Source organism: Rhinatrema bivittatum, chromosome 14, assembly GCF_901001135.1.
Source record: "Rhinatrema bivittatum chromosome 14, aRhiBiv1.1, whole genome shotgun sequence".
Classification (NCBI taxonomy): Eukaryota; Metazoa; Chordata; class Amphibia; order Gymnophiona; family Rhinatrematidae; genus Rhinatrema; species Rhinatrema bivittatum.
In genome coordinates, this window is record NC_042628.1 from 51,249,345 (window position 1) to 51,275,714 (window position 26,370).

Genomic DNA, 26,370 nt, shown 5'->3' on the forward strand with positions numbered 1-26,370 from the left:
TGTGGGACTCTTTTGGTTTTAATTGATGAAGGATTTGGGTCAATAGTGGCCCAGGTATTGTTAAAAATCTCTCTTTTCCTAGCACTGCTCTTAAAGCCACAATGCACATTTTTCTAGTGCTACATTAAACATGTCTGGCATTACTCCTCATACCTGTTCCCTTCAAATTTTATAAAATTAGGCCCTGGACATTTAATAAGATACAATCCCTTCATACACAATGGTATTTCTTCTCAATAAATATTGTCATTAAGTTTTTCTAATTGGTCTCTGCTAAACCTTGGATGATCCATATTGGAGAAAAAAAAACTTATCTTGCCTTCTTGTCAATTTGCTCTTGAATTTATTTATTTATTTATTTATTTATTTATTTAGGATTTTTATATACCGACATTCTCGATATAAAATATCGAATCAGGTCGGTTCTTGAAAGATACTGATTATGCCACTTGATTTGGGTTTTTTTTTTACCCCCTCTTTTTCTCTAAATTCAGTGATAAAATTGGGACCTCTTGCACTCCTCACTATTATTGCTAGCAACTCTCCTGGTTTGTTCCTTGGAAATAAAGGTTAACAAATGAACACAACTCTAAGGTGATGCCTTTGTATTAATGGACTAAGTAGCAAGATGCTGTCTTTTTACTGATTGTACCAAACCTGCCACACTGTGAAACAATTTCTGCCAAATTAACAAAAGCATCCAGCCGCCAGGAGTAACTATTGTGAGGATTAGCAAACAATGCTAAATCTCCTTCCCTCTATCAGACAATCCCAGATCTTTAAAAAACGGACTCTTGCCTGGTATTTCCTTTTTCCTGGTAGGGGGCACTCACTCGGTGATAGGAAGGTCGCCTCCCACCAACCCCGCCACGGTTCGAGCTGGTGCACATTAGCCACACAGGCTGCAAAATGCCCCCGTCTCAATCTGCAGATTGCCCGAGACGCTGGGTCTTTCAGAACTTTTTCAGTTAACCATGGCGACATTTTATGAAAGAAAACCTCAACCCCTCTTTTGCGAATCTGCGCCTTTCCCCCGGCTTTGCACATTCGCCCTCTGAAACCTGCTCAGCACTCCCGCAGGACGACAGGCGACACCCACGGCGCCGATTTCACAACGAGACGAAACTCCTGCTCCGACAGCAATCGTTTGAGCCGCTAGGGCTGACCTCTGGGCTAGGGGTCAACCGGCTCCCGAGCCTGGGCCAGGACTGGGAGGGATCGGACTCCTTGGCCATTCCTTCTTCACTAAACTGAGCTTCCTACTAGGTGTTTAACACACACACAAAAAAAGGTTTAGCCTAGGAGAATAAACAAATAAGAAATCAAGCGTTCTTCCAATAGCCAAGATGAGCGGTGTGAAGGGCAGAAGAGGGTAGGAGACAGAAAGAGAGGAGAGACGGGAGGGAGAGAAAGAGAGAGAAGGGAGAGAGAGAGAGGGCGAATGAGACGGTAAGGGAAGGAGGGGGTGAAAGAGCGAGACAGAGAGGGCTGCACCAAAGGCAGGGGGAAGAGGGAGTGGACAGGTGTGTCTGGTTTTTCTTTCATCTTCCATTGTCACTTCTCACCTTTGTGAGTTTCCCGATTGGGTCATTGCCATTCTAATGAAAGGGGAGCAGCCGCAGGTATAAAGTCAGGCTCCTTAGGATCGCTGCTCACACACAGCAGCAGCTTCTGTACTGACGAGAACAAGACCCGGAGTCCATCTCAGGAGGTAGGAGGACAGCAGCCTGCCACCCTGGCTCTCTCCACTTACCTCTATCTCTATTCCCACCATTCTCCCTCTGTCTCATTTTTCTCCATCCCTGACACTCTCTCTCCCTTGTCCCCTCTGCTCAACAATCGCCCCTTCTCTCTCATTTCTATCCCCATCCTGGGCTAACTTATACCCCTTTTGCCTGTCTTTGTCTCCTTCCTACCCCTCTATGCCTGTATTTGGACTCACTGCAGATATCTCTTTCTGACTGTACCTCTCCATCTTGTTTCACTTGTGGGGTGGGGGAGGGGTAGACAGGGGTGCACTAGAATCTCTCTGTACCTCAAGTGGCGCAGAGTCCTATGGTAGCTACCTCTGAAGGCAACACCTAAATAGTCTTAAAGCATTATGTACCACACAATTTGGTTGTGCTAGTAAGAGGTGTACCTATACATGATAGTGAAGTGTCCTCCTCTGCCATAACTCCTACAACCTTACTGACCCAAATTCTGTGACAGACCCCTCTCTGCTGATCCCTAGCCCCTACCTCTAATCCACCACTCAAGTCTTTAATTCCTGCCCTGCTGCACAGTCATTTTGAGTTCTCACCTCGCTTGCCCTCCTTGCAATGGTGACTGGAGAAAACATGTTGATGTGCAGGTGCCATGACAGTAAACAGCTCCAGGCAGGGGACAGAATCCAATCCAACCCCCTCATTAATTAATGACTGCACAGAAGAGCAACAGGCAAATAATAACTCAGTGACCAAACAGAGGGAGGGAGAAGAGAGAGATTGGGAGAGACAAAAGAGAGGGAAGTATGGGGCCGATACAAAGAAATCAAGATGGCTTGAAGAGACAGAAAGAGTCAGAGATGGGGATGGAGAGATAAAGACAGACTGAGGATGAAATGAGGAGAGACAGACAGCAGCAGAAGAGACAGGGAGAGCAGTGCAAAGTCCAGTCACATTGGTGACCACTTTAGAGTGCTTAGTTGTCCTAATATTGCATCCTCACAATGAAGTCTTGAACCTGTTCGGGGGAGGGGTGGGTAAGAGCCGGGATGATTGCCTCACACCCTGCACTTTGGAGGGCTCCGCACCGACATTAAGTCGGGAGAGGCAGTGGGATGGAGCTGATGGGGCAGAAGCTGTACACCGACCTCCCCGGCCACCGCTACTTCTTGTGTTCGCTGGTTGGCCCGATGCTGCTGCTCGCCTCTCTCCTGTCCCCTTGCTAGGCTGTTATTCACAGCCATGACCCAGCCCACTGGGAGGGGAGGAAACGGGTGACCCACTCCTTCCACCCCCTGCTGCTCAACTTCCTGGGGGGGGTGGGAACCCCACTTGGGAATGTTTTCCCTGAAGCCCCACACCGTAACCCTTAGCACTTAACATTCACTTACAAAATGAATATTCCACTTTCATCAATAGTATTATACAAAGCAGATTACAGCAAGCTACGTACACTAAAACAGCTTTCACAGCATATCAGATAATAAAAACAATACACATATTTATTTATTTGGCATTTTTTTATATACCGACAACCGTCTGCACATCGTATTGGTTTACAAATAACTTGGAACTTATAGGCTAGGCCTTTACATGGAACAGTAAACTATAAGTAAACAGAGAAACAAGAAACCAAAATTATAAAATAGAACTTATTTACAAAATTACAAAAATAATCAGTGGCACAAAACAGGGATTCCAGATTACAATCATATGGTGGGAGTAGAGGACGGGTAGGCCTGTAGGAAAAGCCATGTTTTTAGTTTAGTTTTTTTTTAAATTTAGGAGTGGATGTCTCAGTACGCAGATCTGGAGGGTAGGGCCAGCGAGGGAAAAAGCTCTGTTCATTATTGAGATAAGATTGTAGGGTTTGATAGTGGGAATGCGGAGAGTTCCTTGAAGGGCTGGACGAGTGGGTCTTGTGGAGGTGCGTGGAAGAAAGGGGGGGCAGAGCCAGTAGAGGTTTTCGTTTATAATACTTTTATGGATAAGGGTTAGTGTTTTGAAGAGGATACGTGATTGTATTGGTAGCCAATGTAGCTCGATAAGAGTTGGTGTAATGTGGTCTCTTTTTTTAGTGTTTGTAAGTATACGTGCTGCGGCATTTTGTAGGAGTTGCAAGGGTTTGGTGTGCGTGGAGGGGAGGCCAAGGAAGAGAGCATTACAGTAGTCGATTTTGGAGAGAATAATAGACTGAAGTACTTTGCGAAAGTCGGAGAAATGCAGTAGGGGTCTGAGTTTTTTGATAGTTTGTAGCTTGAAATAGCAGTCACTTAAAATAGATTTGATAAAGGGCTTGAAGGTGAGTTGGTTGTCAAGAAGGACACCCAGGTTACGGGTGTGCGAGTGGAAAGTGGTGGAGGAGTAGGAGAGGGGGACAGAGAGTGATGGGAGTTTAGTGGAAATGATGAGGAGTTCGGTTTTTTGAGGGTTGAGGGCAAGGTGCATGCCTGTGAGGAGTTGGTTGATGGCGGAAAGGCAAGATTCCCAGTTTTGGAGAGCGGACTGGAGGGAGTCAGAAAAGGGGAAGAGAATTTGCACATCATCTGCGTAGATGAAGTGTTTGATACCAAGGTTGGTGAGGAGGGTGGTGAGGGGAAGCATGTAAATGTTGAAGAGGGTAGAGGAGAGAGAGGAGCCCTGGGGAATGCCACGATCCAGACTAATAGACTAATACATTCCATCAAAACCTCTACCTTTCCATTCAAACTATTAGCATGTTGCTTCTACATAAGCTTGATTAAATAAATACATTTTTAATTCTTTCTGGAACCTTTTCAGATTCAACCCTAATGCAAAAGATAATGGAAGACTGTTCCATAAAACAGGTGTGGCCACAGAGAAGGCCTGAGGTCACATTCCCTATGTGTCAGAACCTCTACCTTCCCTGTTCTGATGGCCACATTGGCCACCCAGAGACTCAGTCATTTCAGACATCCCGGTCCATCTTCTTGCAATTTTTTTTTTAAAGATCATCATTATAAATTTAAACTGTACACTAAAGAATATAGGAAGCCAGTGTAAATCACTCAGAGCTGGGGTTATATGCTCTGTTTGATCAAGACCCACTATTATTCAAGCAGTAGCATTCTGGGCTATTTGAAGCACCCAGAGGTGATTTTTTTTTTTTTTTGGAAAATCAGAACAGATGGCATTACAATAATCTAAAGTTGACAGAATAAGTGCCTGAGCCACAGCACGAAAATCATTTTGACCTAATATAAACCTAAGGCATCCTTAGCCTAAAAAATGTTTCTCAACATGTTTCCAATCTGTGGTTTAAAAGTCAATCTCAAGCCTAACAAAATTCCCAGATCACGAGTTGCTGTCCAAAATGAATAATTCCTCCCATTAAACTGGAATGGAGGTATATCACCAGCAGGTAAAGTGCAACTAACCCATAAAAATTCAATTTTTGCCAGAACTCGTTCATGTGGCATCATCCAATTCTCTACCACCTGTAAACACTGAGTCATCTGTGCAAAAATTATCTGGATCGAGCCAATACTGGGACATAAGAACATAAGCATTGCCATGCTGGGTCAGACCAAGGTCCATTGAGTCCCTGACTGTGGCCAATCTAGGCCACAAGTACCCGGCAGATCCCATAAAACAGATCTAATTCCTGGTGCTCCCTCCCAGGGACAGCAGTAGCTTCACTTAGTCTACCTGGCTAATAATGTGTTACGGACTTTGACTTCAGAAACTTGTCCAAACCTCTTTTAAACCCCGCTATGTTCGTTTCCTAAACTACATCCTCTGGCAACAGTGCGCCGAGTGGAAAAATTCTTTCTACACTTTGTTTTAAATCTTCTGTTTGTTGGTTTCATGGAGTTTCATGTTTTAGTATTATTTGAACAGGTAAATAGCCGTCCTTTATTTACCCATTCCATAAACTTCTCTCAGGTCCCCTCTCAGCCCTCTCTTTTCCAAGCCAAAGAGCTCCCAGCCTGCGTAGCCTCTCAGCACAGGAGCACTGGGCCATCCCCTTTTATCACTTTTGTCGCTCTCCTCTGCACTTTTTTCTAGTTCTGCTCTGTGTTTTTTGCTTCTCTGTGGCTCCTGTGTCCATTTTCCTATGTCCATCTTCATCTGAAAGCTCCCCCATGGGTCTGTGACTCAGGTACCTCAACGTCTCTTGAGGAGGCAGTGGAAAGTGGAAGTGAGATGGGAACAGAGATTCTAGGAAGGAAAAAAAATGGAAATGCTTTGAGGATATGCGGGGATAGTTTGATATCTTTAGTTTCAGATTTAGCTAAAAATACAGATGTAGACAAGTCTAGACATTTTGCCTGCGGTGGTAAAAATCTGAGGGTAGCAGATGGAACAAAGTATTTGCCAATTCCAGTCAGACACATTCTGCAGCTCCCAGCAACCACAGAGCCAAAAAGCACTGCTGCCTTCTTTCTATTAAAGCCTGTGGGTCTGAAGAGAGACCTAGCTGCTCCTTCCTTGTGACCCACTGAATCCAAAAAGGAAAGCTGCTGCACCTGCCCCCTTATAATGCCTCTAGGCCAAAGGAGAGAGAGAGCCGCCCTACTCAAACTGGCTGGCAGGAGAACAGGGTGGGGCCTCACTGCTTCTAAGCCACTCCCACTGCTGTCTGCTCTTGCCCTTCCTGTGCAGTTCAGATCCACTGTTTGCACCACAAAAAGAGAGAAGCGCCTGCACAGGAGGAGCAGGTTAGAAATGCTGGATCTTCACCCTGATCCCCTGCTGGCCAGGGCTAGGCTGCAGAGAGCGGTGAGGAGCCTGGGAGATAGGGAGTGAGAGAGCCCTTGGAAGCAGGAGGAGCAGTTCTGAAGCTCTGGGTAGGAGGGGTAGGGAAAATTAGGGGCTCAGGGATTCAGTCGAGGCAGGGCATGGGGACAGAGAGATTGAGTGAGGTCTTGAGAGAGTGGAAACTCAGGGCCTGGGAGGTAGAGAGGAGAGTTGGGGACAGGGGAGGGTCAGTGGGAATCCAGGACAGCAGACAACCTGGGGACTCATTGATTAGATGGGGCATGTGTGAGGAGTGAAAGACAGATGAGAGGATGTGAGATGAGATAAGGAGGGGGGCTGAAGGATGGGGAAGGTTTGAGAGATAGTGCAAAGGAGCTGGAGGGCTGCAGTGGAATGAGCCTGGGGACTATTGAGGGAATAGGAGGATTGAAATGGGGCAGGCTGAGCCAGGGGAGGGAATGAGTGAAAGGAAAGGAATGATGAGACATAGGAAAGTAGATGAAGGCTGGGGAGAGGGAAAAGGGGAACTTATGTCGTGCATTCTTTCAGTGTATGCAGTGCTATACAGAAACACAGAAGAGACAGTCCCTGCTTAGTAGAGCTTACAATCTAATGAAGATAAACAGGGAGTGGGTGAAGATGGGTGAAAAACAAGAAGAGGAAATAGGGCTTGTAAAGGAGAATGGGAGAGCTGGGGCATGAATGATATGGAAAACTGGTAGATGGGCAGGAGGTGAAAAGAGGAAGATAGTCAATAGGAGTAAGATATGGGATGGGCGAGACAGAGGAGTAAAAGCAAAGATGGGAAGCAATGAGAGAGGGTGCAAGCCGATAATAGAGAGGTAGCTAGGAGAGAGGTAAAAAGATGAAGATGGTGGTGGGAGAGCATGAAAAGAGTTGGCTAGAGGAGATGGGGAAAAAAAGATGAGTGAAAGGGAATGATTGGAAAGACAGAATCAGTACAAAGGTGAAATTTCGTTATTTGTTGTGGGGAGCGAAAAGAGAGAAAATACCAAAACTGGAAAGAAAACCCTGGAAAATGAGTTTGGAGAGGATTGACAAGGAAAGTGGAATAAAGAGATCAGGACCAACACAATTAGAAAAATAAAATGTCCAGACAACAAAGCTGGAAAAGCTTTTTATATTTATTTTAGTGACTGGAATACTGAAGGAATAATTAGTTTGGTATCAACTGAACCCTCAAGAAAGGAGGTGCAGCTATGGCATCACATGAGCCAGCGCCTTTTGTCCCATTGGGCCAGTTTTATGGAATCTGTTGCCGGCTAACATAAGCTGGATGATTATTTAGGCTTTAGGGAAAAAAAAATAAAGGCTTGGCTTTTCACAAAACATATACATAATAAAAACCGTGATGGCTAGGTGCTAGGATATTGGTCAGGGAAATGGCTAGATGCGGGTTGGAGGCTGTAGATGGGTGATATTGTCAGTACATTGTTTTTGGCTTGGTATTTTTATCAGGAGAGATGTTTTGTTGTGTTATGTACATGTATAAGTATGGCTGACGTTTTCTGTAGGTGGTGCTACTATGTTTTTAATATTCAGATTCTTAAATGAATTTGTATTGTTTTTTTATCATGTTGCGATTCGCAGACCGCAAATGTGGTTCCGTGAGAAAGAAATGTAAATAAATAAATGTCATCTTTGGGAATGTGCATATCTTTTATATTTTGCTTAATACAGGAAGAAAAGCATTTTTTTTCTTTCTCTGGTGCAGAGTCGGCCATCTTGGAGCTTCCATTTCAATATTTGCCGTCACATTTCTAATTTGTGGTCACTTATTCTGCATTTAAGGGTCTCTCTGTGTGGTGCATGTGTGACAGAGCTGAGGTCTGCTGCTGGCATGTAGTTTCCTTATAGGATCTGCAGCAGTCCAGTTTGTTCTGTTTTCCCAACAGAAGTTGCACTGGTGTTTCAGGACACGATGTAATATTTGAAGTGCTGCCTTTACATAGGAAGAGGTTGTTTGAGTCCTGGGAGTTAGTGCAGTTATGGTAGGACAGGGTTGGTACTTATTTTCTTGGTACTTCTATGTTGCTTCCCCCTTCCTGAAGAATTGTTACTTCCCCCTGTTCTTCTGACTGTGTATGTTTATATTGCACCCCACTCTGAACGTAGGAAGAGCGGGTAATAAATGTTTTTAATAAGTAGTTTCTGAGTGAGTTTTATGCAAGGGGATTAGGCACCTTCTGCCTCGTGCCGCCCCCACCCGATCATGCCAGCCTCCTGGTCGCACTCCACTCGTGGCCCCACATGGCTCGCGCCCCCTAATGGTCTGTGCCCTAGGGCCAGGCCTAGTTCGCCTAGTGGTTCCTCCGGCCTTGATTTTGTTATTTCACCAAGCCTTTGGCAATGGAGGGGGTTTCTGCCACTGTTACTGAGGTGACACCAGAATTTGAAATGTTTTTAAATGGTGAGTTGTAAGGGGAAACACCCTAGTTCTGCACTGCACGAGTTGTTGGGGAAGTTTCTTTGGACAGAGATAATGTTTGCACAACTGGAGGTGCAGGATTTCTACCGAGGTTCTATGCCATCTTTTCTAGACCCCAGACTTCACTGATATGTCCGATCTTCCTTGGTGAAGGAAGGCAGAGGGGAAGGAATGGGAGTGGCAAAAACCTAAAGCCGTCACTGGACACAGATATCTTAATTTTCATGGAAATAAGAGAAGTCAGGTATCCAAAGCCTGATGGTAATGCCCGATGTCTTCCTGGGCAGAAGAAAGGGTCCAATGCTACATTTACTCTCATTCTTACCAACTCATTCCTCTCTCTGCCAGAGACATGTGTTGCCAAAATAATACAGGATGGAGGCAATTTTCAAACTGTGCCCCCGGGCACAAGTTCCTTGAGTACTTTGCAGCCATGGAACTTGCATCTAATTTTCAAAGGGAAGGTGTTGCCTACTTTCCCTTTGGAAACTGCCATGGGTTCAACGTTCCTGCAGATGTTTACTCCTGCGTTTTCAGTGGGTAAAATTTGTGCAGAAATGCACATAGATGTGAAAATACAACCATCGCATGTGGTTTTCCACTCCCACCCTGCAGACACCTCCCCTCAGTCTGGCTAAAACTTCCTGCCCTGTGGAATCACACACGGATGTTTTCACTGGAATCCGTGAGGGCAATTTCTAGGTAGTCAATTTACCCTTGCACATGGCTTTGAAAATTGCCCTCAATGAGGTTAAATTTTAAAAAGATGAAAAAAACAACAGTAAAATTAAAACTTCTAAACTACAGAAAGGACAATTCCAGGATTCTGGCGCTGGCCCTTTTTATCTCTGGTTAGATCATGTTCCTGGTCTGCTGGCTCTAGCTGCTGTGTCGCTCCAAGATTATACAGTTTTTCCTGCTCCTCCTCCCTTCTGTACGTTAATTCTCCAGAGCATGTCAAGGTTAAGCAGTACTGAAGGTCACACAATGAGAGTTGATGGCAGTGGTGGGATGGAAGGCTGCTGATTCAAAGGTGAAGGTCACACAGTGAGAACTGATAGTAGCATTGGGACTGAAAACCAACCAGACCTGGAATTATGCACAGTCAACACCTGCTCTGTGCCTAGGGTGGCAAAACTCTGGGGGCAGCATGTAGAGCAAACTATAGCCATTGCCAGTTTTGTCTATTGAGCTGCTCCCTGCCATCAGGCAGAAGAGACGAGAGCACCTGTTGACCCTCTCCTCCGTGCAGTCTGCTGGAAGTGAAGGACAGCCATTGCCTCCAACCTCTGCTCAGTTGGGACTCCTCCAATGAAAATAAAGAGGGACATCCCACTCCTGTGACTCGCAGGGCACTGAGCAAGTGCGTGGCTCAGTTGATTGAGCCCATGCAGTTCCCTTACTCTGAGCAACTTGGGCTGGAATTGACTGAGCTGTACTGGTGCTCTCTGATTGCAGCGGGGGCCGAGTGCAGTTGCACCTCCACCACTGCAGTACCTTGGCCACTGCTTCCAATGTGGCCATTGAAGGGTCACCACTGATCACCCTTGACTTGGCCCATAGGGTTCAAAAGGGACTGGCTGCCACTGACTCGTGGATACAGCCAACAGGGTTGAAGTGCACATGCACTCCTCTTCATGCAATACCAATGGTGAGAACCACTCCTCTTCTCATGGGTCCTTGGGAATAAAGAACCACTGCTGACTGGAGGTCGTGAATGAGGGGGGAAGGGGGAGAGAAAGTGACATCAGAGGTGGGCGAGGGAAGAAAATGATTTTGGAGAGGAGATAGGAGAACAGAATCAGAGATCTCCAAGGGAGGTTAAGGGAGATGGAAGAGTGATATTGGAGTGGAACGAGGTTGGGGGGAGAGAAAACAGTAATTGGGGGTTTGAATGGGGAAGAGGTTAAGGGATCGGATTTGAGGCTAGGGAAAGAAAGGAATCAAAGGATGGGAGTAAAAGGGATCAGATCTGAGGTCCAGAAGGAAGGGGAAAAAAATAAAATCCAAGGTCTATGGGGGTTGAGGGATCAGGTCTGAGATCCATGGAGGGTGGGAATGGAATTGGAGGTAGGGGGGGGGGGGGGGGGGGCGAGAATGGAGAAAGAGATCTATAGGGGAAGAAAGTGTTAAGGGATCCAATCTGACATTGGGGTGGGCAGCACAACACCAACAGTGCCTAGGGCAGCCACAAAGTTGAATCTGTCAGTATAAGTGCTAAGTGACTCAATACTGAAGGTCAGAAAGTATCAGCTGCTGGTGATAGCAGTGGAAATGAAAGCTGGGTCTGCTCTAGGTCTAGGGTGGCCAGTGATGCATCTCCAAAATATAGAAAAACCATATAATCTTGCTCATACTATAGAGCTAAACAATTAAAAAATAGACTATGCGAATATTTTTATACCATCTCAAAGTGACCATCATACACCTCGGGTTGTTAATCACACGTGACCTTATTCTGGGTGAGTTATAGTCACGTGTGATTAACAACCCTAGGTGTAATGATGGTCACTTTGAGATGGTATAAAAATATTCGCATAGTCTATTTTTGAATTGTTTAGCTCTATAGTATGAGCAAGATTGTATGGTGTTGTGTATATTCATTTCTTGTACATATTGGGTTTATTTGAAACGATTGTGTTCTCCAAAATACAGGACATCTTGGCAAAGCCGCACCAAACATTGCCACCTTTAAAGGAAGACCACCTCCAGCTCCGTTTCTCCCTGGCGATCAGATCAGCAGCAGTAATAACGGCAGGCTGGAGACGCAGTAAGCCTGCCCCTCCAACCTTTGCAGCCACTCCCTCTCCCCCTTTACTCTTCCTGATTACAAAGGAAGTGCGCACCATATGGGCATTCCTGGGAACTCTCAGGATCTCACCCTGAGACTCTGGGAATTTGCTTTAATGGCAGGTTCTCAGGGGAAACACTAGAAATCTCAGGGCCTCGCTGTATACAGCTCAGCCACTCCCCCTCCTCAGTCAGCCTGAAAGGAACAGGAGAAGTGGGGCGAGCCTGGAGCAAACACTGCAAGCAGCATGTGGGGAGAAACTGGAGAGAGGCTGCAATACACACAAACTCAGTCTGCAGCTGTGATTCCAGGACTCAGCCAAGGGTAGAGCGAGGATGCATAAGTCATGGAGCTGAGACTTACAGGGGGTGGGAGCAAAGAGAGTGTTGGGTGAGGGAGAGAGGAAGGGGAAGTATACTGGGTCATCTCGGGAGGGGATAGGTGATGGTGGTGGGTGGAAGAAGGAGAAAATGTGGGGGTGGAAGAGAGAAAGCTGATACATATTATTCCATTCCTTCCCCCCCCCCCCCCCCACCCTCTGCTAATCAACAACAATCTCAGGGTGACCACAACTCAAAAGTTCCCAGGTATGCATATGGAGGAAAAACAGCTAAGAGCTCAGGATGCACACGATCACTATGACCCTGCCCTACTGGGCTACCGCTCTCGTGTCCATAGTACTGTTCCCCAAGAAACTGAGAGGGGGAGCTGGAGAGAAAATCTGGAATCAGAGCTGCCACAATGGGTGGCCAAGCATGGCAACCGCCTGGGGTGCCAACTGGGGCTGCCTTTCGTGTCAATCTGTGCGCTGCCCTGGGCTACCCTGGGGGGAGTGATAGGGAGGAATCTGAGGAGGAAGGACTGAGGCATCGTTAGGTACGTGCAGGACTCTTTCACTCCCCTTCTCCCACCGCCGTCCTCTCCCACTCCAGATGTAATCCCGCCTCTAACAATATCCCCTTCTCCCTTCCTTCCACCGGTGGGAGGAGAGCAGCACGTCCTCTGCTGGCGTCACTGAAGTCTGAATGCCTGCTGGTGGCTGCAGCCTAGTGAGCCCTGTGCAGTCATGACTTCAGAGTGAAGGTGTTTTGCTGGCCTGACCACTTTTCTTTCAGGGAGGCCTGGGGGCTGGCAGGACCTTTAAACCGTCACTGTAAGTGCCAGTAATTCTACAGCCACTGGCCTCTGCTGCAAGAAAACCTCCTTCCCTGCCCACCCCTAGGTGCAACTTTCATCCTGCACCTCGACTTTGGACCTTTTTCTAAGCAGCAGGTCCTAGGCCTGGTGGCAAAGGCAGCAGTGACAATCTAACAGGGTGCACAGTGGCCCTAAACCTCCTGTCTTCCATACTGGAGGGGGTGGAGTGGGGCTCTCTTGCCTTCACAGACTGTCAGCGCTTTTGGCCACTGCCATTAGCAATGGTTACATGGAATAGACTTCGTTTTTGGGTACTTGCCAGGTTCTTATGGCCTGGATTGGCCACTGTTGGAAACAGGATGCTGGGCTTGATGGACCCTTGGTCTGACCCAGTATGGCATTTTCTTATGTTCTTATGACCTCTTCCTCCACCATTGGGCCTAGGACCAGGCCCTAATGCTTAAAAAAAATGATTTGCAGGCAAGGATGAAAAGGTCCAGGGAGAGGGCGTGGAATAGGGGAGGACTGTAGGATGGGGGGGGGGGGGGGGGGGGGGGGTCTGGTGGGTTAGGAGATATTATTTCTGAAAGTTGGTTGCTCTCCTGCTGGTGGAAGGGGAAGACTGAGCTGGCGGGAGTGGGGGGAGGAGAGCCGTGCCGTTGGGAAACTAAGAGCACTTGCCAACACGATGTTGAAATGGAGGGGAGGCTGTGGTGATTCGACCTGCCCTAGGGATGGCTCGGGGTATGGGGCATTGTCGGGTAGTATAATATGTACCGAGAAATGAGCTTTTTCTTGTCTTCTCCCTCATGTCTGGATCAATTTGCCTTTAATCTGGCCACAAATTTGCACTTCAGGAAACTGGTTAAGCCCTTTTTTTTCTAAGGCCTTTCTGTAGGCTTGGGTCATTGTGTTCGGCTTCTTTTTATTTTAGTGTTTTATGATGGGTAACTCCTGTTCCAGTGCTTGAGCCTAGAAGATAGGGATAGATGGCTCCCAAGGCCAACTCTTGTTCTTCCTTACAATCCCTCGGGTGTTGGGCTCTTACCAACAGGGGAGGGGGGAGAAATGCCCCAGGAGCCACGGTGTCAGGGATGATTCTGTTCTACTTTTCCCTGGGGAGGTCTCGTTTCACTTTCCGCGGAAGGGATGTGAGTGCCAACAGAATGCTTTGGATGCTCGCGTTGGGTGTCCAAACAAAGCTTTACTGAGGCAATTCTTCAGAAGCAGATAGTGGCACTTTACACACCACTTCTAGGCACAAACAGCTTGTTATCCCCATTCTCCAACTCTATCTGTGCAAGTGCTTCTCAGTAAATGGGCCACAGAAAGAACTCACCCTCCAGGGCATGGGCATAGGGAAATACCTGCAGTACCTGAATGTAATCTGCTTTCATGTACACTCTGAAGTGCCGAAAAGCTGATTATAAAAAATCTAAATAAATAAATAATGGGAAAAAAGAGGCTTCCCAGGTGGACAGGGGTATCCAAGTTGGATGGAAAAAATCTTCCTCCAAAATTACTGGTAGACAAAAAGTGCAGGGCCTCCGTCTGCACTTATACCTCTTCTCCCCAGGATGAAGGCTGGATGAGGGTCTTCAAGTGTAACAAAACGTTCTTACTCACAGGATCTTTTGGAAGAAAGGTCTGGGGAGCAGGGAACCAAACCACTCTTCTGGTTTTTCCCCACTTCAGGGCAGGAAGGGTGGGGTCAGAAACCTGCTTCCCAAAGCCTTCACTCGGAAGTCCAAAGCTCTGGAATTCTCTTGCAGCAGGTCACCACCGGCCACCAACCTCAGGCTGTGGATGGAGTGGGAAAAGTCTTCCGATCCTGACCACCCTAGAAAGAGACTTCCCCATAATCCCTTTCCAGGCCAAGAAACAGTGTGTGTGTGTGGGGGGGGGGGCTTTGCAAAAAAACTCCATTAACCAGTAAAATGAAAAAAAAAAAAAAAATTCTGGAGGCAACCCAACCAGACAAGGAGTATACCGGAAAGGAATGGTTTCCCCACCGCTCCTGGATTCCAGACGGGAGTAGGCCCAAACAAAAAAAAAAAAAAATCTCCTGCATCTTCTCAACTTTAAACGAAAAACTGCATTGCCACACCTTGCGTTGCTGCAAGCTGCTTTTATACCAGCAGGGGGGGTTGGCCATTCCAGCAACGCACCCCTCCCTCTGCTGCCTAACTCCAAAAGGATTCAGGAGCTAGGGCCATGTGGCGGGGATCCCAGGGCATCCCCACACAGGTAAGGTGCAGAGTAACATCAGAGTGTCTTCAGAGAAACGGGTGGGCGCTAAATATGATTAAATAAATGCATACATGGATTCCAGGCATGGGCCCTATGTGCCAGTGTCTCATGAGGATGGGGAAGGAGGGGGGAGACAGAGATGAAAAGCACCGTGGCAGGGGAGGAGGCCATGGAAAGGCATATGAGGGGAGAAGGAGGGGTGCCTGAAGGAGAGATGGAGAAGAAACGCAGGTTGGAATAAAGAGAAATGACAGGTGGTAGGTGGAGATGGAGAGGAACCTGGAAAAATAAAGAGGGAAGGAGGGAGGGAGGAAGGAGGAGAGATAGTATCTGCTTCCCTCCTTTTTAAAATCCTAGAGTCAGTCACCTTTCTTTTTTCATCTATGGCCAGACTGAAAACAGGTCCATTGTGTGCCCTTTTCATGCTTAAGCAGCATTTTCCTGAATAAAACAGAAGAATTGGCCACTCCTGACCCAGGTGTAGGCCCAAGCAATGTAAACAACTGCCACTGGCTCCAAATTTTGATAGGGGCCAAGTTGCTATCCAGGCCTGCTGCCAGCTGTTTTCTTGAACTGGCACCTGCAGCAGCAGCAGCAACAAATCCTTGAAGAAAAGTCAACACGGGGCCTGCCCATTTCCCCAGAAAGGCTGTGTGTACAGTCTCTTCTTTTATTGCCAATGTATCTTATTTACACATAAGAAGTGTGGAATAAAAAGTGGTTTCACCTCCATCTTCTCCAACATGCATCTCCCAGTTTCTAAGGCTTACTTTGATATTTTCTTTTAGCCATGGCTAATGCCATCACCAGCCAGCCACAGGGAACCCAAGCCCAGTACTCCAGCCAGAAGATATCCTGGAACTCTGACGTAATGGACTGCTTTCAGGACATGGGCATCTGTAAGTCATGAGTCACACAGGATGTCATGCATGGTACACACACACATGGGCATATGTAAGTCATGATTAAAAAGATGTCACGCAGGACGGACACTCACATATACACATGCTCATCTAAGTCATGATTCACATGATTCACACACACACACAGAAACACATGGGTCCTCTTGAGGGACATCTGTTTGGAGGGCACTAGAAGAAAAGCTTGTGGAACCACTTTTCTGGTGATTTTCATAAATGCCTGATTACCTAGATTTCGCTTTCAGAAAGCTGATCAAGCCTTTTTCCTCTGTTATTTTTTTATTAGGATGTTATGTAATGTTTACTTTTTTTTAAACGTCCAGATGGTGGTTATTCAGTTATTTTTATGTCTATTGCTAGTTGCCTTAACATTTAAGTTCTACTTTGTTTTTTTCTTTGTTATTTATCTGTGTTTATTGTGCTGCAGTTGTCTGTCTATTTTATTTTTAGATGATTGTATTTTTTGTAAGTGTATGCTGCTTCGGGCATAATTGTATGGTGAAGCAGGTTGTAAACCCAAATAAGAAATAAATTCTGTTACACACACACACACACATGATTCTGTAAGTAATGATTCACAGGATCCCACCCATGCATGGACATCTATGAGTAATGATTCACAGAATGTCACACATGCATGGATCTGTAAGCAAGTGTCAGATAGAACTTGCTGCGCAGTTATGTTGTATACACAGAGTTGTCAGCTGGATGGTATTTGGCCAGCCTGGTCTATTTTAATTAAAGGAAGACCGGTAGCCAACTAGACTTTTAAACCAGCAAAATAATTGCTGGCAATCTATTCTGTTTGTCCCCCTAGCAGCAGACTGTCACCCCTTCCTATCCCAACACATACAGACACTTCATGCTCTCCTCAGTCTCCCTCTTCTCTACCCACCCATCCCCACAGCAGGGAAGCTGCGAGCTGTTTCTGGGTCCAGAGGCTAGAGGTAAAAAATGGTGGCAGTCAGCAATCCCGGAAACTGTGAGCCAGCGCATGCTCACAGGCCTTTCAGTAGCCCCTTTCACTTGTTTCACTGAGGCTTCCTAATTAGAAAGAAGCCCACGTGGGAGACAGGGCTGCTGTGAGCCTGTAAGCATGGGCGACCAGACAAGTCTGTTTGCTCAAGGACCAACTGGTGCTGCTGATGCCATTGGGCATGGATTTCTACAAGGGTGGGGTATGGGCAAGGGGAGAGTGGAGTAGAAGTGGAGAGGGGGAGACTGTTTTTTGGAGGGGAGGAGTGCTGAGTTGGTAAGCCTATATATATACAGGGATCTGTAAATACTGATTATGAACAGAGAGAGTCAAGTAATGTCACATAAGCATGAGACTCTTATAGGCGGTAAGAGACTTACCATACATTGTCTTTTAAGTTATTTTATATCCTTGGGGATTTGTTTGCAAATTTTGAAGTTAATTTTGGATACCGACGCCTCTCTGTTCTGATTCAGTGGAAGAGTCAGTTCCTCCCCTGCTGTTATGCAGTTGGCATGGAGGAGCAGGAGCATGCAAGATGGGTTATGGTACTTAACCAATTGGTGTTCTATAATTTCATACTGTGTATCTGTGATCAATGTATCAGTGCAAAACGACGCTCTGTCAAGTGTCTCCCTCCCTCCCGCCTGGAAGCTGGGACTCTATCGGTACTGATGTGCTCCCTTTCTCCTTCTTTCCACAGGTCTCTGTGGCACCTTCATCCCCTGTATCCTGGCCTGCCGGGTGGCACAGGATTATGGAGAATGCTGCTGCCTGCCCTTACTGTTTGGCACTGTCCTTGCCATGCGCACGGGCCTAAGGGAACGCTACCACATCGAGGTACCTGCGGACGCCCAGAGTCCGGGCAAAACGGGCAGCCGGGGAAAGAGAACAGACAGCTATCAGCATAGGGAAGCGCACCTCACAGCCAAAACACAGCAGCTGGGAAAGGGGGCTTGAGCAGGGCTGGTGGTTATAGAAGACACACAGGAGTTACACATGTAGAACCTACTGACTATTTAATGGCATATCCTGTAGCAATTTTCAAAAGCCCACTCACATGGGTAAAGTGCATTTACACGTGCAAAGCCCAGTTTTAAGCATGTAAGTACTTTTGAAAATCAGGTCCAAAGTGCGTGCTGCAGCTACAGTTCTTGGGACTTGTATCCCAAAAGCACAACAGGAGGGAGGCAGTGATATAATAAGCTGCAGCAATTTCTGCTCCAAGGGTACAAACAGACGCGAGAGACTGAGGAAAGAGTTACAAGAAAAAAAGGAAGAATTGCAGACAGATACAAAAGAAAGGGACCAAGGAACGAATTACAGACAAAAGTGGAAGAAATGGAGCTGAAAGAGGTGGATAAAGCTAGGGGCAGAGGGTGTTTGGCCACAGCTGATTCAGGAAGTGTTGTGTCTCTCTGTCTTTTATAGGGCACCATCTGCAATGACTTTCTTTGCCTTTTCTGCTGTGGGCAGTGTACCCTCTGCCAGATGGCCCGGGAACTGAAGATGAGAAAGTAACACAGGAAGTCCATCAGTCTGTCCCTCTCCGTTTGTCCACCCCAGCTCACCTCTGCTCTTGGCCTTTTGTCAGAAAATTTCAAAGCGCTTTTCTCGTGGATGCTGAATGCCAGAAAGCTCTTGAGCCTGCTAGGAGCTAACAGAACAAGCACTGAAGCTTTATCAGTGGAGGGGAGATGACGTAAAGGTAGACCGAGGGCCCCTCTTGCTCCAGGGATCCAGAGTTGTGACCTCTTGGGCTGCACAACTGTGGGGCTCCGTGGACCTCTGGGATGGAGAGTGCATGCTGGCCCAAGTCCAACTGGTACGTCTGCCCTGGCACCTGAATGAAACCCCCCCATCTGTCTACACGGAACCTGAGGGGCACTGGGAGGACAAGAATTCAGAGAGCAGAACAGAAGTAACCTGGCAGCAAGGAATCTTTCTAAGGCCGCAAACACAAAAGATGAGAATTAATACATCAGTCCATCAATGCAGCAGCAAGATCTAAGTCTCTTTTTCTCTGGCTGTGTCTAAATTTTAAATGAATAATGTCACTGATCTAGGACAATTGTGACAGCCTGATCCAGTCCTTCTTAGTGCGCACAAGCACACACACACGCGCTTTCTCAGTTGTTCAGAATTCAGGGACCTATTCTTATTTAACAGAATAGAAATGAAAATCCAAGACTACAGCTCCCAAAATGCACTGCAGTACTATACAAAAAATTATCTTGCCTGGCACCTTACAACCCAAAATATTGATATTGATTTTATTAGCTGCAATTTCTGATCTTTTTATTATTATTTAGTTATTAATATTATTTGAATTAGTGGGTGCTATTGTATTTTATCAACAAATAAAATATTATAATCCTCTCTGTTCTCTTTGTAATCTTAGTCAAATGATCAGGAATATTTCCCAGGGAGGAATCAAGGACTAACCCCTCACCACTCCCCCTCAGAGCCCTCACCTCTACCCCAGAGATTGAAATCAAGAGTAGACCCCCCCCCCCAACCCCATCATTCCCATTTACAAAGAAATCAAGGACAGGGCTCTCCCCCAGAGAGACAGGTATCAGGAATAGGCTCCCTCACCTCTCCCCTATAGACAGAAAGCAGGAGCAGGCACCTCTCACCTTTCCTTTACAGACAGAAAGCAGGGACAGAGCTGTCAACTCTCCCACAGAGAGAAATCAGGGGCCAACTCCTCACCATTCCCCCACAGAGAGAAATCAGGAATAGACCTCCTCACTTCTCTATCGAGAGACATCAAAGGCAGAGATCTCAACTTTCCCCAGAGGCAGAAGTGAGGAGCAGATTTTATCACACACAAACACCCCCCCCAGAGACCCCACACGTGTCCCCCAGAGAGAGAAATCCTCCCCCTTCCTATTGCTTATCATCAGGGTGTATGTTTTTGTATAGTGTATTCCTCCCCTTCATCTCTTGAGTCTCCCAATGCCACTTTTGCACTTCCTTCTATCACTAACATCTCTAAGAAAAGGTCTTGTTTCCTCCAATTTAGATTTGCTATTTTTTCATCTATTTGAAAATTTGCATTCCTGCTTACTTTCCCAGCTTCTCTTCATTTTTCCAGATATTGTCACCTGTCTACCTCTTTTGGCGATCTCTTGTAGTTTATGAACACTAACCATTTCTCTCTTACCTTTTCAGCTACTTCTTTAGAAAACTATGGTGGCCTCTATATCTTCTTCCCTTTATTTACTTTCCTAACAAAAAGGTTAGTTGCCCTTAAGCAATCTCCTTTAAGTTTTGCCTGCTGCCCTAATTCCCCTAGATTTTCCCAACCAGCTGATGACTCCTTTAGGTACTCCCCAATTATAAGTATGCCATCAGAAGAGGAGAACTGTGAGTAAGAACTTTCCTTTCACCTGGAGACCCCCACCAAAGTCTTCACCCTGGGAAGAATTACATTTTGGAGATGTGTGGAGTATGGGATCACATTTGTTCCTACAGTATTTTGAGGAAGGTAATTTCTGCTATACCTAGGATACCCTTGCCCACCCAGGATCCTCACTTTTCTATGCCCTGGAGGTTGAGATATTCCTGATGTCCTATTACTGAAGGACACCTGCATAGGAAGTTTGGAGAACTGAGATAATAACTGGCTGTCTCAAAAACAAGTGCATATACTGTCCAATATATATATTACTGAAGATCTGCAGCAGTAAAATTTGTTTTGGAATACTCAGTCTGAGGGTCCCGCCTATTTATTTGGCATTCATATCCACTTACACACACAAGATTAGAAGACTCAGAAGAGAAAGAGCTTGTCCCTACACCTTGGGCCTTGGAGATATATCCTCACCCAGTCGGAAGAATCTGACCCTCCGAGCTGTGGGACTTTGAGTGAATGGTACCCCAAGATCCTGTGTGACCCTTCTTTCCCCGCTAGGGAAATATACCCCCTCCACCAGAAGAGGGGGTATATTTTTGTATCTATCAACAAGCTTGCTTTAACTGGTTGAGTCTAGGGCAGGAAACTGTGTATTCTCCGTTTCATATAGCAGCTCTGAGTTATACCTATGCTCCTGCTTCTCTAACACTCCACAGACAGCACTGCTTTTTTACCTGCATCAGCCGAGTGTTCAAAGGCGGCCTCAATCCATCTGTGACACAGTGCAAAGACTTTGTGCCGGTTTATATTGCCTCCATTTCCTCCTCCAATAAAATCTGTATTTTTCAGTTTGTATTCTGCAATAAATGTTATATGGAGTATAAGAATTGGCCTGCCTTTGAAAATTTAGTTGAATGAGAATTTAGCTGTCTGTATAATCATGCAGAGGAAAGAATCGCTGTCAAGCATCTGATGACTCTTTCTCATTTGTACATTCAAGGTAAAGTCTTGCATATTACACAGGGTGATTGTGGTAAAACCACTATCAGTTTCACAGCTCTGTAGAAGGTTCTGTCTAGACCTCAGTGCTTAGAAAAGACCATGGGCCTTTTCTGGGTTTTTTGTATGATAAAATCAAAGAATATCACCAGGTCTGCGTAGGTTCCCAATCCAAGGGCCTGATTGACTAAGGCCTTTCTCCCATTCATGCCTTCATGAATCAGACCCTAAGAAGGTAATCTGTGAACTGCAGGCTGCCATGCAGAGAACCTGGGTTCAATTCCCTGCTCAGGTTTTCTGCTATCCAGATTGGCCAAGGCTGGAGCTGCTGTGGCGTTCTAGATGGGCATGAACTAGCGACACTTATCTCCTTCTCAGCTTCCTCCTCTTCTCCTATCTGGTGTCATGCTCTGCTGAAAGTCTGCTACAGAACATCTTCCAGCTATCAGATTGAGGTACCTGGTTAATCAATAATTACTGATTGTTTATTAACCAAAGCAATATTTATTCGCTTTCCAAAATCTCCTTGATGTCTGGGATCTTCCGGCACTAGGAGACAGTGTTAAACGTTAACTAGCTGCAAAGTTATTATTGCTCTTCTGAAGAATACTCCTTCCTGACTTTTCATCCCTTTTGCACCCTGTCTTCTGGAATCAGGCAGTTGATATGGGTCCAGAACAGAGAACACTGCTTCCCATCTCAAACTGAAGGTTTTTGTATGGTCTTTCAACCCATACGTAGGGGCCAGCCCAAATATTTGTCAGATCTCATAGCCCCTTATCATACAGGAAATATTGAAGATTCCTTCACCTTTGCTATTTAGACAAGAGATAATTAGTTGATACACCCATAGAAGCCAACCTTTGAAAATGATTGGGGTGCTGAGCTCAACACAAATTACAGCACCCCCAAAAAACAGAAAAACTAAAACAGATCACAGTGGGTAATGAGTATGACTGACCAGCCTGGATCTAAATGTCCAGAGCAGCAGGTAATGTGGACACAAGGAAGACTCAAGATCCCATCAATCATTCATCTCCTCAACCCCAGCTCATCCCCACCAGTCTCCTCCCTCCTGCTCCATCCCCCCCCCCCCCCAACAGACCATGCACATCACAATCTCTTTCCCCATGCTCTCCTGTAACAACTACTCTCTCTCACCCCAACCCCTTTTCTCTCATTCTCCAATCTCTTCTTCCTCCTCTACCCATCTTTCCCCCCCCCCCCCCCCTCCTTACTCCCTCTGCATTCCTATTTCTCCCCCTGCTGCATGGGCATACTTAGGATTTTATATTTGGGGGGAGGGGTTTTAAATACCCCTCTTCCTGCTCTGTTCCCCATTTCCCACTGACCTGTCCTTACCTTGCTCACAATTTGTTTTACAATGGATACATTCTGCAAACCTCTGATCACCCAGAGTATGAAAGTGACTCCTGAGCTGAAATTTCTTTCTAGTATCCTTAAACAGCTGCTTATTTACTGTAGGGACACTTGTGGTACAACTAATAGTACTAGTAGTTATTTGTAATTTATAAGTTTTTAAGTTATCTGTAAACCGATACGATGTGCAAACGGTTGTCAGTATATAAAATCTTTAAAATAAATAAATAAATAGTAGTTGTTATCGTAGTAGTAGGAGTAGTAGTAGTAATAGTCAGGGTCACTGCCATTGGCCAATGATCATCAGCTGGTATAGAGGTGCTGCGCTTGGATTTTGCACTCTGGCAACTATCTGCGGCAACTACATTGCCACCATTGCCATTACAACCATTTCCATTGGTCTCCTCCCCCTCCTCCTCAGAAATCTGACTAGCAGTAAAACCCTCACGTTCTTCCTCAGTGACCCGCGGGGAACAAGGGCTGGTATAGGTGAAGCTCCAGCGGCTTCTGCCTTCAGCCCACTCCACCTGCCGATGGTGGGGACCCGTAGGTCCTCGCCTACGGGTTGCTTCAACCCCACCTCTGCCCAAGGGTCCACCTCCGACGCAACACCTTAAGATCCACTAGCCAAATGCTTTTGAACGTTCCTTCTCCTAGGACTGTTCGCCTTGACGAATCTCATGAGAGACTATTCTATGTGCAGGGCCCTGTAATGTGGAATTTTCTCCCTCAAAGTTTAAAGGAAGATTTCTCTCTATTAAAATTTAGAAATTCAGGCTCATGCTTAATGTGAACTTAAGTAGGCAGCAGATTTTATGATGTGCACTGACGTATAATAGAAGGCCAGTACCGATTATGGACCAAAAATGACTATGAATGTAGTCAGCTAGTGTTAAGGTATTTTATGTTTTAAATGTGTCTTGCTTATGTTTTAATTATGTTTTTATGAATGTTTTATTGTAAACCGCTTAGTAATTTTGATTTGCGCTATATACGTTTTTAAATAAATAAATAGTACTACTGATGTGCTCTCAGTGCTAAGCTATGTTATAATAATAGCTATTGTAATACTAATTATTAATTGATCATCAGTCCACCACCAGCAGTACAACTTGCATACATAATAATACAAGAAGAAAGTGGATCACTCAATAAAATCAGTGCCTACACAATGGAGCATAAACACAAACCTTAGCTAGCAAAACACAGTGTCATTAAACTCACGCCTGTAAAAAAAATAAAATAAAAATTAATGAATGTCAATGACAGCAAGCAAATAATTTAATTGCTCCGGACGGGCCAGCACTTGCATACTGGGCAGCGAAGAACACTTAGCGTGATACTGACTCTAAGGTAATACACAAACACTCATACACAGTCAGTAACTAAGTAGTTAGAATAGTTACTGGGTGGCTATTGCGCTAATGGCTATGGCTAGGCTATTATATTGATTGTGTGCCTGTCTGTTACAGTTGTTTGCTGAGTTGCTAATAAATAATATAATACATCTATTTAGCTGCACTTCTTGGACATTACTATACATTTCACAGACACAATGATTGCAAGCGCAGTGCTAGCAGTCAGTGCGTGTGCTACTACAAGCAAGCAAGTACTGAAGTGTCTCTGTGCAGTGCAGAGCGGCAGACACTGGCGGACTGACCTCAGTAAGTTAATGCTAGTGCTGTGTTACACTATCTCATTCAGTTTGTTTTGTACTGCATTGCTGGAAGTGGATTGGATTTACAAAGCTAGTCATTCACTGCAGCCAGATATATTTCTATATAAATATAAGAAGAGCACCAGTCAGGGGCAGATTGCAGGAGAATATCGGCCTGGGGGATTTTTTTCAAAACCGGCCCATGGGGTCTGATGCTCTCGTGCACTTTCCCTGCAGCACATGTGTCAACAGCTCCAAAAAGCACGCCAAGTCAACCCTGGAAGCTTGCAGAATTTAGCCAAAATATCTCCAAAATAAACATCATCTTTCCTAAATAACTAAGAAGTTGAGGACATTCTAGACCATGAGTGAGCAGAGCCAGGGGAGGATTGTGGGAAAATAGTGGCCCGGGGGATTTTTCTCCATACTGGCCCATGGGTACCCAATTACACATACAATTTGGTGAGTCACCAAATACAGAATAAAGGGACCATAAAATATACACAGAAATGCACAGACAAATTGAACTGGAAATCACAAGTTAGACTGTATGTAATGCAGCAATGGAAAAACAGAAAATACCATCATTCCTCATAAAACATCAAACAATAAAATCAAGAACTATAAAACATCACAATAGGAAAATCATACTAAAAATATATATTTCAAAACTGCTGATGAATAGAACCTCCAGTAATTTAACTCAGGGAAATTTTCAAAAATTTGTATATAACACCAATAAAATATTTCAAAAAGAGCAGACATCAAATAATATTCAATAATTAAAACTAATAAGGATTTTAAAAAGCCCCTGCTGTCCCCTTCTGTGGGAGCTCTTGATTTCCAGGCACCCTGATATTGTCAATGATTAGGTTATCCTCTCTCTCACACATACTTTACTCACATGTCCATTCTCTCTCACACATACACTGTCACATACATACACATTCATGCTCTTATATCCACCATAACCTCTCGCTCTCACTGACACTGACACACGCTCAGGCTCTAAGACACTCTCTCCCCCTCCACACACAAACTCTTACTCCCTTGGATTTTCTCATACACACTCATGCTCTCACACTCACTGGCTCCCTCACATACACACAAACACACACACCCAGGCAAGCTCCCAGACATTCTCACACACACACACACTGACCCTCAGGCAGGCTCCCATTCATTTTCACACCACTCCCTCCCCATCCCCCAGGCATGCACACATTCATTCTCACACACACAACCCCCAGGCAGGCACCCATGCATTCACACACATACACCCCCAGGCAGAGTCCCATTCATACACATGTACACACTAAAGGCAGACCCCCCTCTCTTTTGCCAACAACCTCGGAACCTCTCTCATTCCTCTGCTGCCACTGTCACTGCTGCCGCGTGGCTATTGGGGAGGTGCCGATTGCTGCTACTGACACTGAAGCCCATTCTGCTGCCTCCTCTGTGCAGGCCCCGTGGGCTTCCACTTTCTCCATGCTGATCTTGTACATTGTGAGATTCGCATAGAGAAAGTGCTACTCTTGCACATTCCCAAAGATTACATGTGCCAATCACTAAAAAGTAATTAATTTTTTTTACCTTTGCTGTCTGATCTTAGTTTTCTAATTGGTTGGTCACAGGCTTTTTTTTCCCACCTTCCCTTTTTTATTTTTTTTGCCAATTCCTTTTATATTGTCTTTTTTTCTGTTTCTTTTCTCTCCATCTTCTTCCCTCAAACACACAGTCAGGTTCTCATTCTCACATGCATTTCTCTCTCTCACACACACACAGTCTCTCACTGGCACATGCTGTCTGACTCTTATACCCACAGGCTCTCTCTCATTCCCACATGCTGTCTTGCTCAAGCACAGGCTTTCACTATCACATGCTCTCTCTCATACAATCATTCATACACACAGTCTCTCACTGGCACATGCTGTCTGACTCTCACACCCACAGGCTCTCTCTCACTCCCACATGCTGTCTTGCTCAAGCACAGGCTCTCACTGTCACATGCTCTCTCTCATA

The 26,370-nt window shown here is 45.7% G+C and overlaps 1 protein-coding gene across 2 annotated transcripts; it reads left to right on the plus strand.

The window, feature by feature from the left end:
* The first annotated feature begins 1,562 nt into the window (after positions 1 to 1,562).
* CNFN (cornifelin) lies at positions 1,563 to 21,195 on the plus strand. Of its 2 annotated transcripts, none has more exons than XM_029576813.1 (4): positions 1,563 to 1,711; positions 15,844 to 15,954; positions 17,655 to 17,791; positions 18,383 to 21,195. In XM_029576813.1, exons 2-4 carry the CDS (start codon positions 15,846 to 15,848, stop codon positions 18,470 to 18,472), a joined length of 336 nt encoding a protein of 111 aa, XP_029432673.1. In that variant the 5' UTR covers positions 1,563 to 1,711; positions 15,844 to 15,845; the 3' UTR covers positions 18,473 to 21,195. The 2 variants fall into 2 exon arrangements, with proteins under 2 accessions (XP_029432673.1, XP_029432674.1); XM_029576814.1 differs by lacking the exon at positions 1,563 to 1,711 and adding an exon at positions 6,370 to 6,388.
* The last annotated feature ends 5,175 nt before the right edge of the window (positions 21,196 to 26,370 follow it).